Source organism: Tribolium madens, unplaced genomic scaffold (assembly GCF_015345945.1).
Source record: "Tribolium madens isolate multiple individuals breed KSU strain unplaced genomic scaffold, Tmad_KSU_1.1 Scaffold_19;HRSCAF=116;Tcas5.2_LG9, whole genome shotgun sequence".
NCBI classification, from domain to species: domain Eukaryota; kingdom Metazoa; phylum Arthropoda; class Insecta; order Coleoptera; family Tenebrionidae; genus Tribolium; species Tribolium madens.
Genome location: NW_025400983.1, coordinates 8,385,278 through 8,404,418, shown reverse-complemented (window position 1 = coordinate 8,404,418; position 19,141 = coordinate 8,385,278). Strand labels below are relative to the sequence as shown.

The following is a 19,141-nucleotide window of genomic DNA, read 5'->3' as shown; positions in this document are numbered from 1 at the left end:
TTCTCACTGGCGTATAATGATGCATTTCTATAATGTACTATTATTAACTTGTAAATCCCGTTCAATGGTGGATGTTTCTTGTGCTATTTATTCAGCTTGGAAGGTTTAAGTTATTTGAAACTCATTAAAATAATGGAGAAATAGTCGTTTATTTTACAAGAATTTGAATACAAGTATTATAATAATCTTTGGTATTATATACAAAATTACGAACGTAAAAGGTGTACTATAAAGTAAAAATGTGAAAAAATCACATTATTTGTAATAGGAAAACTTAAATTTAACAAAATCGACGAGTGTAGGCTATCGGACAAACAGGTCCCTGTAATTGTAAATACAAACTTGAGCTGCCAAGTTGAGCAAGCATATAGTTGGTTAAAGCTACTATGATGCGGATAGACTAGTAAATTTCATAAAAACAGATGAAAAAGCTGTAGAAATCACTGGTTTTCCGACCTACTTTGCTAAAAGAAGGTCCCAGAAACAGCAACTTCTTTCCGAGAGTATATCAAAGTTCGTCCAACAGCCGACACAAGCAATAATAATAAATTACTCATCAAATTTATATACAAGTCTCGACAGACTGATTGTCCTTTAAGGCCTTTTTGACACAATTTTATCACAATCAACACGCCTTGTTAGTTTTCGCGTTTAAAGTCTTATTTTCAAATTTCTGCTGCAACGACGCCACATTCGACGACGACCTCGCTGCATTCCTCACCCCAGAGGGCACAGTTTTCGCATCGGATTGGCTCTTACTCACAGTAGCTACTTTTTTATCTCCAGGTTTATTAAAACTAACCGCTTTCGGTTTCACCGGACCTCTCGGTAATCCGTTGAGATTCGGTTTCGTTGTAGCAATTGTTGGTTTTTTCGTATTGACGACATCCGGGCCTTTATTCCCAGGTTTGGTGTTACAACTGATTACGACATCCGGGCTGTTGGACGCCGTGCGTGTCTTCGGAGCCCCAGGGGCGGGTCTAGACGGTGACGGTCTGCGTGTCCGTAGATTGGGAGGCGTGGTTTGGCGACTAATCGTGGTTTTATTGGGTGCACGTTTCGTAGGGGTGGGACTACGTGATTTTGCTTTGAAAGTTGATAGTTTGGGTTCCTCGGGTTTAGGCGGATCGGCTGGTTTGATTGGAGGGTTGACCGCTGATGGGAGGATGTAACCACTGGAGGTGGAGCTTGTCATATTGCTGTAGACGCTTTCTGGTGTTTTGTAAATCGAGGAAGTGTTGACATAAGTGTCAGATCCAGGACTTTTCATTTTTGCTTCTTCTTCTTGTTTTTTCTTACGTGCTAGAGTAGAAGTTGAGTAAATTGAGTCAAAGTTGCGATTTTGAATTTCTGAAACTATTTCTCCGAGAAGGCCCATGCTTTCATTCGAACTTGAACTGTTTTTGGTTTTGTCTTCGACTGAATTAACACTTTCAGGGGGCGAGACTGGAGATTCTTCAATAACCGCATAAATGTTATCACTACTTAATTCCTCGGTTAATTTTGCTAAAGGAGCTGCTTTATTTAAACAATCGTCATATTGGTTTTGAGATGTTTTAACTGTAGGTTTTTGATATCCAGGTAGGCTTGGTATTTGCAGTTTTTTTTCGTGGGCGTCTGATATTGGTGGAGCTGGGGGCGGAGGACTTTTCGGTCTACTACCTGAGGGTATACTTAAAGGGCGTCTGGCACCTCCTGGTTGTCTCATTGAGCCAAAAGTCTGTATATTGGGTCTAGGGGTGACACTAGTGCCTCTCATACTTTGAGCCCTCATTATCACCGTTTTATTGCCCTCCCCTCCCACACTAACAGTAGTACCTTCAGATTGGAGTATAGGATTTGAAATTTCAATTGACCTTAAAGCATTCTTATCCATGATTTTACTCGCCTTTCTCGGCAAAGTACTAGTATTAATGTTAGTACTAGCAGTACCCACAGTACTAGTACTAGTGCCAGGAGTAGGTTTCTTCAAAAACGAAGTGATTCTATTTAAAGTATTCACCCCTTTTTTCCCGTCATCCACTGTAATATCAGACAAGGGCCTTTGTTGAGTGGGCAGAGCTTCAGGGGCGGGCCTTGCCGGTATCTTAGGGGCGTTCCTTAAGGGCGAAATCAGTTCTTTCGCTGTGCAAGTCGAATTTTCCAAAATCGGCGACGATATGATTGGTTTAGCCGTACTGCCAGGATTAGGAGGTGGTAGTGTTGGAGCACTCGCGTTCTGATTAATTCCAGCCAAAGCTTGCTTAAAAGAATGAGATCTTGACATTGACCTACTCAAAAAATTGTTTTTAGGTGCTGGTGGCGGATTCGAAGGAAGTACAATCGGGGGCGGTGGTGCTGCCCTCGCTGGTTGATTTTCAACTTTCTTTAACGGCGTTATCGAGAAGCCTTTAAAATAGCCGAAAAATTCGCATTGGAGAGGCGAAGTGGGCGGATCATTTTGTAAGAGTGAGTGGTTGTCTTCTGTCCGTTTTGCAGAATCGGGGACGAACGGGGCGGTGCGTGTTTTCGCTGGTGACTTGATCCTAAAGCGGGAAAAAAATAAGCGATCGGGTTATAGGGGATTGCGGTTACAGAAAAAGCCAAAGCTGTATAAAAATAAACAAATATAACAAAAAGATTAAAATGTATTTATTGTACAGGATTAACATCGATTTTAGTTAATCGCATGCAAAAGACACCACAGAGGATAAATAAAAAAAAAACAGATTGAAAGACTAAATACACTAAGGGAAAGCTTATTAGAGTCCCCAGGCGGTGTGGACTGGCGTAACAAAACACTGTGCTACTTTTTTAAATTGTTACAAGCACGCAACAGTTACACTTCACCTGTTACGTAATGTGCGAACTTGTAACAATTTCAATGTAGGCCTTAATAAAAACGTTACATTTTTGGCGGAGTATCGTTGAATTTTTTCGCGAGATCCTTGACACTGACAACTAGATTCGGAGTGTCACATAGAGTCTCAGTGGTCACAGGCGTTTCGATTTGACTAGATCTATCTTTCTTCCTTAAATTCGTGTTGAGTTTAAGTCCTTTGATATTTCGCAAAGATAAGCGTCGAATACCACCACTTTCCGGATTAGTACTGTTTGTTATGGTGTTACTTCTAATAATAACGTCAGTGTTTGTTGTGGAGACCAAACCCGTCTGTTTGATCTCCAAGTTACGAATGTTTTGAACACGTTCAGACACTGTAGGAATTGAATTGGAAAAAAGACTACCACCACGACATGCAGACACAACATGCTGGAAACTGTTAGACAGACAATTTTTTACGTACGTAGGAGCCGCTGATTTCGAACGAATGTGCAGAACGTTGTGTTTGATATAATACGTTAGGAACGCGATCAACACCAAACCGGGAATTATTCCCAAGAATATCACAAAAAGAGCAACGACAAACTCTTTGCGAGCTAAAACAAAATAAAACGTCAAAAAACTGAAACAAAAAAATCACAATTAATATACCATCAGGATCTGAAGCTGGGCCGCTATCTTCGGATCCCCCAGGTCCCGGATCTTCGCAAAATGGCGGCGCGTAGCCATCTTTACAGTGACAGTGACCCAAATTGTTGCACCAACCGTTGTTGTTACAATTGTGAGGACAAGTCTTTCCAGCTAGTTGGAGACTAGCCACGGACATACACTTCTGGTTCACGCACATCTTGCCCTCACCACATTTGGCGCCATCTGGTGCCAGACCCGGATCAACTTGGTTGATGCCCAAGTCGACGATGGCCGTCCTGCAGGCCACTATCGAACCTTTCAAGTTAAGAAAACTGTGGCTCAAAATAGACACGGATTCCATGCCGAATTCCAAACGCTCGTTCAAATGTTTGCAATGAAGCATTCCACATAAGACGTTCCTAAAAAATTAAACAAAACCGTTAAAAATAGTTGGTGATTCTTAAAAATCTACTAACAAATCGCCAAAAATTTTCAGTATCTAAAAATCTTTAAAATTGGGGCAAAAACCCCTACTTACTCATCGTTGCACTTGAAAAAACTCTTGTTGAACTTATCATAACCGCAATTTCCATGCCGATTTCCTTTAATATTCATTTTGTAACACTGATCGTCACTGGATTTGCCAGTTTCGCCCCACAAAAGCTTGCACTGGTCAGTCCTAGTCCTGCAAAACCCGTGGTAACAAAACGCTTTCCCGCCATCACACATTTCAGCATCCATCTTGTAAATATCAGCTGGACAATATTCACTATGACCGGTGCAATACTCCGGCAAATCACATTCGTAATCGGCCGATCGACACAAAGTACCCGCCGATTTAGGTTTACAAGTCTACAAAGAAAACGAATAACTTTTGTAACAACTCTTTAAAAATTGACCTACCGTCAAATCGCAGCACTCGCCAGTTGCACAACTGGCATTTGGGTGCAACATACACGTGGTTGCATTGCAGCAAGTGTTATCGCAATGCTCAGGAAGCCCACAATCGCACTGTTCTCCCGGTTCCACGAAACCGTTACCACAAACCGGGCTATCGAAAAGTGCCGTTGGTTTGTTTTTAAGACAATAGTCCATGCCGTGAGTAAATGCAAGAAGGAGGTAGTTGAGACTGCAGGACGACCAGTGGGTTGGCGCCACTGTCGAGCTACTGGGAGCCATAATGCATCGATCATCAGGACAGGTGCACTCATTCGTATCGTGCTCCATGCCGAAATTGTGGCCCATTTCGTGAGCCACTGTTGTGGCGACGAGTCCCACGACCGGGGAATGATCAGTGTTGACACCCCCCGAGTACTCGTAAGTACAAATCGGCCCTTTGAGGGCCTTCCCGACGACGCCGTTGTCGAAATTGTATTTCCTGAAATATTTTAGGTGACTTTGGATCAAGTTGCTTGGTTTGACTTACGTTAAGAGTTGGGCATTGTCGTTGGGGTGTTCCTTGACTAGTTTGTTGCGTCGGTAGTGAAGAAAGCTGGTCAGGGTGGTGTCGCCATTTGGGGAAAAACTGATTTCATCATGCTCCGTCCAAATAACTACACCTACTAAAGCTATGAATATATTAAGAGGGGCGTAGAGCTAAAAAATCTAATAAATTTCGAGTGATTTTGAAGTGGAAATATAGTACCCCATTTATAATGTTGGCAATGGTTTTGCAATGGTGTTCCACTTTACTTGTACTCTCACCCAATTCTTTATACTCGCGATTGTCAACTACTAAAACTAATTCCACGTATTTGGACTTCTTATTCGCGTTGTAGGGCCCTCTCACCAGTGCGTTTTGTTCCGCAGCTCTTTTATACTAAAAAGATATTTCATTTTAAAGTTGGCAACAATAAAATTACAATTTTTTACCCTAAGTATTCTATTGTGATCGTGGCTTTTTTCGGGATCGACTGCATCCCCCGCATACCCGCAAGTCTTATTGCCCTCCACCAGATCCGAGTGTTTGTACATGTAATGTGAATCCCCGTCTTTATTCTCTATGTAGTGCATTTCGTTCCCGTCAAAAACCACTCCCGACAGCCCTTCACATGTGGATAGAGCGACCCATGATCCCGGTTTGTTCCTGACTTTCCCCCCATAGTGACACAAGTCGACTTCTTCCTGCTTGGGTCGTACGACTTGGTGAGTTCCGTTCTGTTGAACCTTCCGAAAAAATCCTTTCGGTATGAGCTGTCTGTTCAAGGTCAAGTCTAGGAGGAAGTCTTCGCCGTCGATTGGCAGTGATATGGTCAAGTGGTCGAGGTGATATGGTCCATTCTATGAACGGAAAAGATAATTATGTCATTGAACTGGTAGGGTTTATCGCGGAAAAGTGGGTGGAAATTACCTCGTCTTTGCTTGTTGAGATCTGACGTTTCTCTCGTCCGTGGTAAATCCGAGGCTTGACGAGCGTATGGCGGCTGAAGTCTCTGGCAGGATGTTGTTCAGCTGGAACAGTTTTTTCGCATTATAGGTTTACCTGTACCAGTTTCGCAATTGTCGCTTTCTACGTAGCGACACTTTAAATTATTTTTAACACGGATAGGTCAATTTGTACGAGTGAAACTAGTTAGAGCTAAGAGAAAAATTGCTACAATTAACCGAAACTGACTCAATTTTTATTAAGAGAAAGCGTAATCTTGAAATACACTGCTGGAAGACGGCCAGAAAAATGCAGACTGGAGCAAAATTAGATTCTCTGCAGGGGATATGCCTTTTTGGAATTTCTGCACTATTTGGTTCCGTCGCGCCTTGTGAACGTGTGACAATCGGACGAGAAAAAACCGTAACTGAACATCCGCAAGAGATTCAAAAAAAGTGCTTAGCTCAAAATAAACTGTGAACAAACGGAATCGAAAATTATATTGTGTAAAAAAAAATCTTTCAGTAAAACAAACTAAACAAATTCAAAAAAATATAGAAACGCACAATATTAGACTGCAAGTAAGTATGAAAATAAACATTGTACATTCAATCGGAAGTGTTAAGTGAGACTCTAAAATTAAATTTAGCTAATTATATATACGCTGCAATATGCAATATTCTGTAAAAACTCTTTCAACAGAAGTATAGGAAAAACATCAAAGATTATAATTTTGCACAGCGTTATTTCAAAACACTGTCAAAGGAAGCCAAAAAACAGATAGCAACAGAAACTATTGCGAGAAAGAATAATAATAAAATATAAATAATTATTTAATATTAATCACGTTTTGGTCAGAATAAACTATAATTAAAAATCTTATAATTATAATCACAATAGAGAATACAAAAAATTAATTTCTTTCATTAATTTAGGGAATTCGGTCTCTGCGCATTCTACAAATTATCAAATTAGTAAAAACAATTTTCATATTATGCTTATGAATTGGTGAGTATGTATCCAAATTCTGAAAAAAAAATTCTTCCAAATCTCTACTTAAGACCATTTTAAAACTGTTTTTAGTTTTTAACATTTAGAAATCAAGTCCTTTATTTGAATTTTCCACTCAAGCATTTTTTCAACGTTTCAACTTCTATTATAAATTATAAGATATTAATTTAAACAGGAAAACAATGTAAATATTGAAATCTTGAAAATTCTTTCAGTTATTCGTAATTTCTAAAATTTCCCAGCTTGTATCTGGTATTAACTTTTGCAATCAAATACATAGAGTAGGTGAAATAAACAATAGTTCCATTATAGTAATTCGACAACCTTGTTCGTTGAGGAGCGCTGGTTTTTCCTAAACTTCGTAGTGCAAACAATTTTGCTGAATTTACTGACAAATTAATGACAAGTTGCTTAAAGAGTTTGTTTATATTTGCTTTAAATTTGTAATTTCGTTCCATCCAAAAAAGGGATACTACGATTTTACGAGTCTCGTTTTGGGAAAATGAAACATTATTGAATTAATTAGTCTCAAGAACTATAAAAATATTGCCCCCGCCTGATTTTAACGGCAAATTCAAACACGTCAAGGTTATCTCAAGACAATATTTCCTTTGTTGATTGTGCTTTACAAACAGAAAAATCGAATATAGGTAACAAGAGGTCAATTGTCGCAGCGACGCGCCACTGGTTTATTGACCTCGGTCGAGTGAAAATGTAGCGAGGAAGACTTACAACATGCATTTCCTTGACGAAAAAAATAAACAAAAATTTTTTTTTCAAATATTTACTTTTTTTAATAGCTAATATCGGCCCAAGGTCAGTTTTGGCAAATTCAAGGCCGTTTACATAAGTTCCCCTAAAACGATTAGAAAGTAAAATGGAATTACATCAGTGTTACGGTTATTGTTTCAAGATTAATTAAATTATGTATGGATATGGGACGTGGTCTTGTTAACTTTTTTACTAAATACTAAATGAATTGATTGAGGAAGCAATTTAAAAATTTTCTGGACAATTTCCAAAACGAACTAATAAACAAATCGTTGATAAACTATCCACTCTGTGTACCAGTTATTACGTTACGAAATAATAATCATCAGCTGCACACTAGACCCTTGTTACTATTTTAATCTCTCCCAGAATAAACTTGGGTAAACTTTAATATTAGAGCGCAGGTGAAGTCTAGAAAGGCACGATCAGGATGTTTATTATTACTTAATAAGCGAAACCTACTTTCTACCCAAAAATATTGCAAATTATGCAACATTTATCGGTTGTTGTCTTCCGAATTTGTCTTTGACCATGAGTTCAGCAATTTTCTAATTTAACTAAAACTCCGTCTAAATATTTATCAATGGAAGATTTTTGTAAACAAATCGCAAACTGTATAATGCTCTGATAATTAACTCCAACCTTCTACTTCAGCAGCGCCACTTCCATCACTTCTTGACATTTAATCAGACTTAAGTGAGTTAAACTGGGACATTAATTAGTCATCGACCTTTGACATAAACTGCCGGTTCTTCGTACCTAACTGGCGGATATTCAAGACATCTGCTAAGAAATAAGCAGCACCTGTCTGTGCAGATGCAGCTTTACAAACAAAAATTGGTACAATAACTTTCTTTTGTCGCGTGTAATTTTGACTCAAATCACCTGTTATTACTCTATTCATCCACCATTTCCCTAGTTAGATGACATTCTCTCGTTTATTTTTACTGCAAGTCTTGCATGTGATTTACTTTCAAAACAGATTTTTTTCAGTGCTCCTATTATGTCTGAATTTAAAATGAGCCTGTCAGGCAACTAGATTGGAATATGGGGCTTTCGGTGGGGAGCTAACGGAGACATTCATATTTCGAAATAATAGAAATAACTTTTAAAGGATGGTAAGGAATTATAACAAAATTAATAAATAATTAATTTCATTTCAATTAATTATTGCAATTATGCATTTGGATCTTGTTCAAATCAATTAAAAAATCAAAATAATACGCTCGTTATTAAAATTGAGTCGTAAGTAACTTCCTGTGAATGGTAATAGAATTGAATAAAACTAGTTTTTAATTACTCGATTGCTCAAGATTAATAGACTAAAAAATATCTTTTGAACGTGACTAATGATATGAATTTGAAACGACTTTTATATGTATATTTTTGCACCTTGCAGTTCTAAAAGATTAATGTAGGTACAGCGTTTTCCGACAAACTATTAACAATTTTTGTGTTAATTTCATTTTGTGATAAATACAGTGTAATATTCTTTTTAGAAATGGTAGAATAGAATAGTAAAATTATTATAAAGCCTACATATTTCGTTTGAAAAATGTGTATATTATAAATATGTATTAATGATTTTCTAAATAATTATAAATTAACAAATTTTAAAAGATTAACGATGACATATACATAACTATACTATTATTCTATTATTATTATGTTAAATAAAAATGTTTACATATTTGTTTGAATACGCTCCCAAAAATAGCTATTTGAGTCTTTTCCGGACTCAATAAAATAGTACGCAAAATGGTTATTTTAGAGACTCAGTCCCACAAACAGTTTTTGCGGCCTAAAAAATTAAATTGCTTACTATGGTGGCAATTTTTTTTTATTAATAAGAGGTGTGAATTCATGTTTTAGGAGTTTTAACAAAAAAATCTTGTATGCACCACGCACGCAAAAGGTTTTAAGTGACTCCCCTAAAACCCTATTTAAATTAGTTTCAAACGAATAATGACAATAAAGCGTGGCTTACATTGACATTTGTTGAACTGACATAAATTTGATGTCCAAAATTCCGTGTCCGTCAATGTACAAGGTTAATTATTTAATTTTTTTTAGTTTTGGAAATAACTATTTTTTAAAACTATTCAAAAAACGTTTGTGTGAGAAAAGTAAGTACACTATAATAAAAACACACCAAACGTGTTTTACTAAAAAACATTCTACATATACTCGTATTACAAAATATCACTTGTCGTCATTAGATTTGCAAACTTCTAAAATTACAACTGCAAAATATTATTACTTGTTGTTTATTAACAACAATAAATTTAAGCGAGAGATTGTTAGCTGAGACATTTGTAGTATAATTATACTAAAACAAAAATACAACTAAAATTCTTAAAAAACAACCATCTTGCAATCTATAGCGCCTGCCATTTTTTAAATGATCCTGTATAATAACAGTATACTAAGAGGAGATAGTGTGCCAATAACCAAACATGATAAAAAAAATAAAAAGTGGACAAAAACACTATAAGAAATTAGAAAAATACATTTATTTCAGTAAAAAATTAAGTACAGAAACCAATAGTTATCATGTTATCAATATTTCCAACTATATACTTGAATATCAAATAAGTTGCTGTCAAAGTGCAAATAAAAGTGACCAGTAAGTTGTTTTCCTTATCTGATATTTGCTTCTAATACCCATATTTCAAACAACAAATAGTTTTTGCCTTTTAATTGTCATCATCTCAAAATGATCTCAAGTTTGAGTATAAAAATTAAAACCGTTTAACAGAATTAAGAACATTTTCTTTTTTCGCTGTTTCATAGGTACAATACGGTCTTGCTCGACAGAAACTTGAAACCTCAAATAATGTTGTTAATACCTAAAGTATTGGATAATATAGGATCTCAAGTCAATATACCAAGCTGTCAACAACCGTAAGCTACTCCAAAAAATATTCCCTCTAATTGTATATAAAGGGCTGTTCGGACAAAGTTCCCTAGGAAATTTCTTTCTTATTTTGATCTAAGACACCACCCCCCAAAATCTTTCAATGTTTTATCCGGACACCCCTGTATAGGTAATTGTATTAGACATACAATCAACTCAGTCATTCTTGATCACCCAGTACATCATCCACTTTGCAAGCCTACTTTGATAAAATAAGTTTTATAGGAGATTGCAAATTGATTCTTTTGTAAATATTTAATTGATTTTGAGCGAGTGCCAAATCTGAGTTCAGTGACATAGAGCTCATCAACATAACATCAAAATAAAACTCTTGGTTTTTATTCCGAATCCAAATAATTTATGTATTGAACTACACCTTTTGTTGGACATCCCAAACGCAATTAATAATGCCCAACCCATCAAATTACCATTTTATCAGCGACCCTCCCTGCGTCTAGACGTCACGTGACATCGGCCATAAATTTCCCCTCGCTCCCAAAATCCAACACTTTTCAATTTAAACCCCGACCTAGAAACTTGGCATTCCGGAGTCGTATTTTAACGTGAAAATTTCATCGAATCGTGGCCAAGTTTAGGGTTTTTTGCTGCGCCAACATGGCCCCTCTTCGGGCGCCCACTTTCTTATCCTCCTTAGACGATATTAATTACCCACAAGGTTATCAAACCGCAATTCCCGTCCAACTATCGCAACGATTTCCTCTCAACAAAAACAATGTAAAATGCATCATTTCTGCCCTTTTCCATGATTCACACGAGACATTTCTATTCAAATTTTAATGAGATATTTCCCGGTAAAATGTGTAATTGCATTTGCCAACGTTCTGAATGTTAAATTGTGAAAAATAAGCGGCTGACCTTCGTGGGGACGCATAATTTTATTGTTATAAACAACTGTTTAGGTTTCTTTCGAACTAATTAGTTGATGGGATAAAAAAGGATCTAGAGATTGAAACGTGAGGCGTCGTAAAACCGGAAATGCCGTCTTGAATATAAATGGACACTTTTAAAACTTACTTCTCTCTGATTCACAAAGATCTACAAGAGAAAAAAGTGATTCATCGCAAACTTAGTCAAATTCAGTATAACAGTGTCAAATTTCAATTAGATTGTATGGATCGAAGTGACCACTTTACGTGTTGAGGCAGTTCGTTGCCGCGGTAACCGTTCGTGACTCATCCGATTGGGTCAATTAACAGGAAGGTGTTGCATTTTTGTACTTGAAAGTTAATCACAAGCGAATAAATGGTCTTGGTCACTCCCACCACTAAATATGAATGAAATATGAGGCAGTTTTTGACTACTAATGTCAAACACAAAAATTAAAACCCCTCTTTATTCTTGTATTGGTGTCAAATTTGATCGCAGAATTTCATAGAAAAATAACAGATTATTATTCACAAATTACAATCATAAACACCTGAGCGATTTTGACAACTTTTTGTTAAAAACACCAAAATTTGGCCGTTTTTCTTCTTAGTTTCTCCGTCAGTTGTGATCAAAAAATGACAGAAAAAACAACAATAAAGGAAACTACGAAGTGTATCCGGTTTTTAAATGCGTCAGAGCCAGACAATTCATATGTTCTCAGGCCCGTCTTATATTCTTTCTTCGTTTTTTCAAAAGCAGATGTTGATATTCGACACTTAACAATCAAATCGGTACAGTAGGAAAAGCGGGGAGTGTTTAGGATAATAAATAAAAGGCGCTCCCTTTGTTTAACAAACACAATGAACCATAATTTTTGTAACGAGGGTGCTGATGGTTCAATAAGACACGTGCTACCAACTACCATAAACAAAGTTGGGGGAGGCGGGGAAAGCTCGAAAAGTTGCAGATGTGTCTTATTTATGTTGCTGCCACATGCTATGGCCGATTTTTTGTCCCGGGTTTATTTCGGGAGTACCAAAAATTGAGAAAAATTTCTAAGAAAGTCAAACGTGGGTTTGATAATGATAACTTTTCCGGATGTGACAAAACTGACTTTATCGTGCTTAAAAAATCACTTAATCCTCGCCGTAGGAAAGCTTTTAGTTATCGAAGCTTTCAATCAACGTCAAGCCCAGCACTTAACACCCATCAACCCCATTTCAAGGCCAAACAATTTAAATAAAATGGAGGAAAACAAAACTGAAAACATTTAATGTGTCAATGTTTACACGCATATCGCGCACAATGACTCCATTATTGTCCTTTAAACCGACTGATTTATTTCAACAAAGATAAATTTGGATCATCTTCCATAAGAGGTAGATTAATTAAGTAAAGTTAATTGAATTCGAGTCAATTGGAAAAAGGGTCGCCGCGAACCCCCTCATATGTGACATACTTACTTCTTTCAGTGGATCCAGCTACATCCTGCTGGAAGGATAACAACACAAAGCAAACATAATACACTAAATCCGCCATATTCTCACTGAACAACTGGTCACATACTGCACAAAAGACCGACTTCTTTGAACAGAAGCACAACAACACGTCTCTATCGCTTTGCAAGCCGAGGCCGAATAACTGTGGAGGACGATGCAACCGTTCAAAACAACTTTAAACCTTTGAGCGCCATCTACCGTCGAAAAAGCTCAACCAAAACTACGCCTTAACATTTAACAGGAACCTAGTTCTAAAGCAGTGGCGTAGCTAAGAAAAATGAAACTTCAAAATGGTTTTTCAAGTCTACAAAGCGAGAAAACAAAAGTTCATATTTTATCGAATGAGCGCTAATGTGTCCATTACTTTTTTTATGTGCAATTATTTAAAATTATATTCTTAACTGAATAAAAATTAAAATGTTATGCAACTAACATTACACTCGTGCACATTCAAGGCACTAAATATTTCATCTTTACGGATGATTTCGAAAACAAAACAGATTTTTTTTTTAACCAATACCTATTTAAAATAAAAACTTATAAAAGCATAACAGCTTTAAAAAGTGAAGTAAGTAATTTAAAATATGCAAAATGTCTTAAAACCATTAATTTTTTCATTAATGTCCTGTTACCGACTACAGTCCTTTGTAATTGAGGGAATAGAAAATAGCTCGGCACTCGATTATAAAACCTTGTGATAATTTGATGCCCAGAAACTATCCAGGACGAAGAAAGTCGGACAATATAAGCGCCACAAAATCTGAGATGATATTTTTGTCCTAAAAATTTTACAATCTTAATAATAACAATGGTAATGATTCAAAATTAGAGTAAGCTTGGATTATCGATCAAACCTGACAGTGCTACTACCTTCAATCATGCATTGTGACGGGGCTATCAGGAACATAGAAAAAGAAATACTCCGCGAATGTGCTTACAAAGGCATTCAAGTTCATGAAAACTTCCTCAACTACTACGTAAGTGCGATTATTGACTGGGGAAACGACAAATGAGCCTTACTTTCAGCTCAAACTCCTCTCACTCGACCCTACATGGGGCATCACAGGAAAAGATGTGCTAGATAGAAGCGACGTACAAAATTTCATCAAATATGTAGTCAACCAACTGAAAAATCAAAACACCCCCAGTATGATCACCCTAAAGATGCAGTTCTACTTCACTTGCAATTACCAAATGAAACAAAAAATGGTGAAAAGGAACCGAGCCGAACTTTTGTTGCGATTGCGAGGCTTAGAACAGGAAATTATCGATGTTAAGCATTTAAATGAAGAAGATGAGATTAATTTGATGTATAAAAAAATCGTCTACTACATTACTCTGGCTTCAGGGTTGGGCAATCCAACCATTGATGCAGTTTTCAAAGAAGTTAGAGTTGCTCTCGGGAGTATCCTCGACCGCAATGAATTGCACGATTTTGTAGCACAAACCAGATTTGCCAAAATTGATAATTTGGCTGAGTTTACTAAACTAGTGACTGGGATTCGTCTCTTCAACAAGGACTGTGGAAAAGGAGGTGAAGGAATGGAAGATTGTAAGTACCCATCACATTCAATTGACAATTTTGACCCTCTTTTGCCTAGTACCAAAACTGATCAATGAAGCACTAGTTGCCACAAGTGCCGAGCTTCAAAACACTCTAATCTCAATTATGGACAAAGTCAACTTAATGACCACAGCTCTAGACTTTGTGTGTGCAACAGAGTTCGACGAAAGGCACAATTATGTTATTGCCTATCGCCTCCCAAAAGGAATAACAATGGCCGATGTCAATTACGTCAAAGACTCGCTTATTGCCTACCGCCAACATGAACTCTACGTCAGGAAAATGATGGACGAGATCGATAGAATTGAAAATACCTCCTCACAAATCTTCACGATTCTCCAACGTGCGCTCATCGACCTCCACCGAGTTGTCAAGCATCGGATCGCAATTCCAGTCAATCAAGTCTTTGTAAGCACGAATGCTAAACAATTTCTGAACAAATGAAGAGTATTTAATTAAATTACTTTTATTTTAGCCCCATTTCATCAAACTGTCAGACATCTGGTGCAACCTCCAAGACCAGACAATTCTCCTCGCCAAACACAACCAAATTATGATGAATCTGCAAAAGTACATTAAAGTTTTATCATTTCCCGACTCCATCGCCGAAATGATGATACCACCAGGGGAATGCCCGATGACTGATACTGAGCGGTTAAAAAAAAAACGCGATCAGAAAATTCCACAGGAAGACAACCATGCCATGATCCTAGACCCGTTGCTCTACACCGACTTGACTAAGTTAAAATATGAGTATTTGGGATTTTGTGCATGGAAGATTTTCATGACGGAAGGGGCTCTACTGCCCGGGAATCCTGGTCTGGGGATCGCCAAAACCATGAATATGCAATTCGTGTTCTCATCGGTAGAGGCGGGAATAGCCTTTGGGAGGTGTCCGGAAAAGTGTGTCATGGAGACAATCAAGTTGGCGAGGAGGAAACCCGAGTTGATTAATTTATTGACTATTAAAGATCGATTGATTCTTGTGCAAAATATTAGAGAGTTTGTAGGAAAACTAAATTTGGGTGGTGTTTGATTGATATTTTTTAGATTAGTGCAAGAACCGCCGCTTTTGCCTTTAACTGAAGAAGTTGAGGTTCAAACAGAGACACATCCTATCAAAAGTAATATTGATCGAAATTACTTTTGGAATGTGTGGGATTTGAGGAGGAAAGCAATCGAATATGCGAATTTGACTCATTCTAAAACTGTTAGTTCTCAGACTAAGAAAAGTTATCACAGATTTAATTCAAATATCCAAACTTGTGACCCCAGAGATAAGGGGGCTCAAACTAAGAGAGATAACTATACTAATGTCCCAAAACCTTCAACTTTTATGTTCGGTTTGAGGGGTCGCAAAGACGATAAACAGTTTATAATTGACTTGACTCGACCTGTTGAGGAGTAAATAAAGTGCTTTAGCCATTAAAACGTGTTTTTTTTCAACAAAAACAATTATATAAGATGTTTAAATTTTATTGAATAAAAATGAAAGTCGTATGCACGATCATAATTTAGACGAGACATTTACAGTGCACAAATCACATACGAACTACTACAGTGTTTCCATACAAAAATGAAACTTAGTTTTAACCTAAACTTAAATATACCAAAGTTGTAATGTACTTAAATCTAAGATCAGTTCAAAAAATAAGATTACAATACAAAAAATTAAACATAAAAATAATTCCTTTATGATTGGGTATATTTGAGGGCAAAATGTGTCTATTCAACATGAAATTGTTATACCACCTAGCGCAAATTACAAACATTCAACTACAAAACAAACTATTTTGTTATAATCTTTTTTGAAAAATATTGCAAAGTTGGGAAAAGAAGGCGCTAGAAAGATTTACAATATAAGGAAAGATACAGTTTAACTGATAAAATGATTCTTCAAAAATTTCATCATACCAAAAGTACGGAAACGTTTAACGCCGATTACTTTAAATAAAGCATCGTCGCAAATGGCATACTGTTTGTTCTTTGGATCATACAGATCGCGCTCTTTAATTATAGCCCATACTCGTTTAACGACTTCATGACGAGCCATCGAGTCCTGTCCGACAAGTGCAGCCAATTCAGGAGACAAAGTCATAGTTTTCGTGTATCCGCTTCCGCCTCTCTTACCACCCTGTAATAAATTAACCAATAAAAACAAGAAAAAAAATTAAAACTTTAAACGTACGCCTCCTTTTTTGCCACCTTTGTTTTTCTTGCCCCAATCTTCATCGGAGTCAGATTCTGAACCCTTCTTCTTTTTAGGAGGGAGTTTACGAGTCTTGATCGGTTTGGACGACTTCTTCGGAGAATATTCTTCTTCTGAGTCACCTTCAGAAGGTTCGCTGGCACTAGCCGACTCGTCAGAAGCTTTCTTTGCTTTCTTAGCAACCGGCTTTTTGCCGGTGGAGGAACGTTTCTTCTTTTTCTCATCTTCAGAATCTTCCTCCTAAAATAGTGGGAGGTAAACAAAACGTTGCTATAGTAACGCGTCCCGTAACCATGACTACACCAAACTCACCTCTTCTTCCTCCTCTTCCTCTTCATCCTCTAACTCTTCGTCCTCCTCAGAGTCGCCCTTCTTCTTCTTCTTGTCCTTGGAGCTTACGAACTCCATGACTAAATCGTCAATTTCCTTTTTGCGCGACTGTAAATCGGCGTCGAGTTTTTGTTCTAGTTCTTGACGAACTTTTTTTGCGGATGTCGAAGAGAGATCGGCATTCTTCAAAATGGCTGCGAAAGAAGTTGCATTTTTGAATTCGTTTGTTTACTAGTCGGTTTTCCCGCCACAAGGCGCCGCTGCCGATATGTACGTAAGTAACAAAGAGCCAACGTTTTCAGCAGCGATAAAAATGCTTCGGCAGAAGAATTTAGCAATCAATTACGGAGAAAACTTGTAGATCCAGGTTTAAACTGGATTTTTCCAAAGTGGAATTTCGACTGTCCATGCATCTAGACGGCGATTTCGAGCGAGAAAAGCAGTGGCTTGGGTGAAGCCGCGCATTCCAAGGCGACAAGATCCCGGTAAAAATCCGTAAATAGGGAGAAATCGCGGGAGAGAAACTCCTACGAAAATCGCAAATAAAATTCTACACCGATTTTGTTAAAGGCATTTCATCGCTGCTGTCGTAATTGCAGAGATATTTCCGAAAAACGAAGCGCTGAAAATGGTGCTCATACATGTAGCGTCGTGCGGCCATTGTTTATGTGCGAGTTTCAAACAAACACATATTGTACAAGAGTAAAATGCCCGATTTTGCACGTCAACCGACCGAGATCCATTAACAAAAATTCCACAAAAAAATTCAACAAGCCCAATTTTGACGGTTTCAGCCTCACTAGACTAAACATGCAAGAAATATTAGCACTTACCGGCGATTTCTTTACGAAGGTCTTCTTTTGAGATGTCTGCCATGATGCTAAAACGAGACGTGACGCTACGACAGAGACGGAAGAACGAGTGGTTCTTTGGATCGCGGCAGGCCGGGAGAGCGCCACAGGCACTAGCCCCCACCCACCCCAACGACCGCCGAGTCAAATCAAATCACTCACAAAACACCCCCAAAAAGCGATACTTTCAAAAATTTAAATATATCTTTAGTAGGCAAGGTCCGATGACGTAAAAGACACAAGTGAATGTATTCTAATTTTTATTTTTCGCTAAACTTGCAATTAAAAAAATTGAATAGATCGAAAGAACGCAAATGAGAAAGTTATGAATGTTTAGTAAATGCTAAATTATCAAAGTGCAATTCAATTAGAAGAAAACTGTATTCTATACAATTAATAAAACTCATCGTTTCACTACCGGTCGGTAGATAGCGCCAACTGCTCCAAATCAATGTAAAAATAATAGTGTCGTTTCAGTTTTTTTACAGTGCGGCCAATGAAATTAAGACATTTTGACAAATCCAAAACTTTGTCGTTGTAAAATGCTCTAAAACTAAAGTTCCTAAAATAGATACAATCGCGTGCAAAAGATTTTTGTATAGTTTGAAATTCGTGCCATAATTTCAGCAATAATAAAAAGTTAGTCAACGTTTAAACTATTTTTGATTTTTTGAGACAGAAAAATCAATCACAAATTGCAAAATTTGACATAAAAGAATTTTTTTTAGTGCCATTGACGACCAAAATTTTTTTCATGCGACTGTACCTATTATCATTCAAATAATACGAATCAGTGTCGTAGAGTAAATAAATTAAATTTTTTAAACAGAAATAACTAATCTTTTAGATATTATCATCTTTAATGTTCATCAAGACTTACATACACTTCACGAATTTTTAAAATATAAAATAATATGAAAGTCTTAATTTTCAAGGTCTTAACTGTACTATAGTAGAGTTTATAAGTAGAATTATAAGGGACGCTGTCAGAATTTACTGCTTAACAAAAAATTTTTTTTAATTCAACCGACGTTTTCATTATCACCTGTATGCAGTTTGTTTACTCATAGATATACTTTCAAGAGACAACGGTTGTCAAATTAATAACAATAATAGTGCAGTATCTTAGAATATCAAAACTTTGTATTTTGGTGCCAGTTTTTAGTCAATAAACAAAACACATAAAACGTTTCTGGATTGAGTTGCAAAAATTACATTTTTCTACAATCATGTAAATATTAAACTTTTCACATTGTAATTAATACATTGGCGGACACGGAATTTT

General features: G+C 36.9%; 3 protein-coding genes across 3 annotated transcripts; 1 reads left to right on the top strand and 2 right to left on the bottom strand.

Moving 5' to 3' along the window:
* Nucleotides 1-130: 130 nt before the first annotated feature.
* Nucleotides 131-13,045, bottom strand: LOC123014327 (disintegrin and metalloproteinase domain-containing protein 12). Its single transcript, XM_044413390.1, has 10 exons — nucleotides 12,867-13,045; nucleotides 5,802-5,902; nucleotides 5,324-5,731; nucleotides 5,097-5,270; nucleotides 4,878-5,047; nucleotides 4,355-4,829; nucleotides 3,990-4,303; nucleotides 3,473-3,870; nucleotides 3,285-3,417; nucleotides 131-2,525 (listed from the first exon to the last, which is right to left on the bottom strand). Exons 1-10 carry the CDS (start codon nucleotides 12,940-12,942, stop codon nucleotides 626-628), a joined length of 4,149 nt encoding a protein of 1,382 aa, XP_044269325.1. The 5' UTR covers nucleotides 12,943-13,045; the 3' UTR covers nucleotides 131-625.
* Nucleotides 13,046-13,598: 553 nt separating this feature from the next.
* LOC123013585 (cilia- and flagella-associated protein 206) lies at nucleotides 13,599-15,914 on the top strand. The gene is made up of 5 exons (XM_044412204.1): nucleotides 13,599-13,879; nucleotides 13,929-14,454; nucleotides 14,504-14,874; nucleotides 14,942-15,468; nucleotides 15,517-15,914. Exons 1-5 carry the CDS (start codon nucleotides 13,781-13,783, stop codon nucleotides 15,872-15,874), a joined length of 1,881 nt encoding a protein of 626 aa, XP_044268139.1. The 5' UTR covers nucleotides 13,599-13,780; the 3' UTR covers nucleotides 15,875-15,914.
* A 12-nt stretch (nucleotides 15,915-15,926) lies between these two features.
* On the bottom strand, nucleotides 15,927-17,996 carry LOC123013591 (upstream activation factor subunit spp27). Its single transcript, XM_044412218.1, has 4 exons — nucleotides 17,839-17,996; nucleotides 16,988-17,199; nucleotides 16,655-16,915; nucleotides 15,927-16,600 (listed from the first exon to the last, which is right to left on the bottom strand). The coding sequence occupies exons 1-4, from the start codon at nucleotides 17,879-17,881 to the stop codon at nucleotides 16,343-16,345; spliced, it is 774 nt and encodes a 257-aa protein (XP_044268153.1). The 5' UTR covers nucleotides 17,882-17,996; the 3' UTR covers nucleotides 15,927-16,342.
* Nucleotides 17,997-19,141: the final 1,145 nt, after the last annotated feature.

Excerpts from the sequence above, each read along its gene's own strand:
- LOC123013585 (XM_044412204.1), top strand. The coding sequence starts at position 13,781 with ATGCATTGTGACGGGGCTATCAGGAACATAGAAAAAGAAATACTCCGC. Across the intron at positions 14,455-14,503 it reads AGGTGAAGGAATGGAAGATT|TACCAAAACTGATCAATGAA; the intron begins GTAAGTACCCAT and ends TCTTTTGCCTAG. Across the intron at positions 15,469-15,516 it reads CTTGTGCAAAATATTAGAGA|ATTAGTGCAAGAACCGCCGC; the intron begins GTTTGTAGGAAA and ends GATATTTTTTAG.
- LOC123014327 (XM_044413390.1), bottom strand. The coding sequence starts at position 12,942 with ATGGCGGATTTAGTGTATTATGTTTGCTTTGTGTTGTTATCCTTCCAG. Across the intron at positions 5,903-12,866 it reads AGCTGGATCCACTGAAAGAA|CTGAACAACATCCTGCCAGA; the intron begins GTAAGTATGTCA and ends AAACTGTTCCAG. Across the intron at positions 5,048-5,096 it reads TTGCCAACATTATAAATGGG|CTCTACGCCCCTCTTAATAT; the intron begins GTACTATATTTC and ends TAGATTTTTTAG.
- LOC123013591 (XM_044412218.1), bottom strand. The coding sequence starts at position 17,881 with ATGGCAGACATCTCAAAAGAAGACCTTCGTAAAGAAATCGCCG. Across the intron at positions 17,200-17,838 it reads CCTTCGTAAAGAAATCGCCG|CCATTTTGAAGAATGCCGAT; the intron begins GTAAGTGCTAAT and ends CTTCTTTCGCAG. Across the intron at positions 16,916-16,987 it reads AGGAAGAGGAGGAAGAAGAG|GAGGAAGATTCTGAAGATGA; the intron begins GTGAGTTTGGTG and ends CCACTATTTTAG.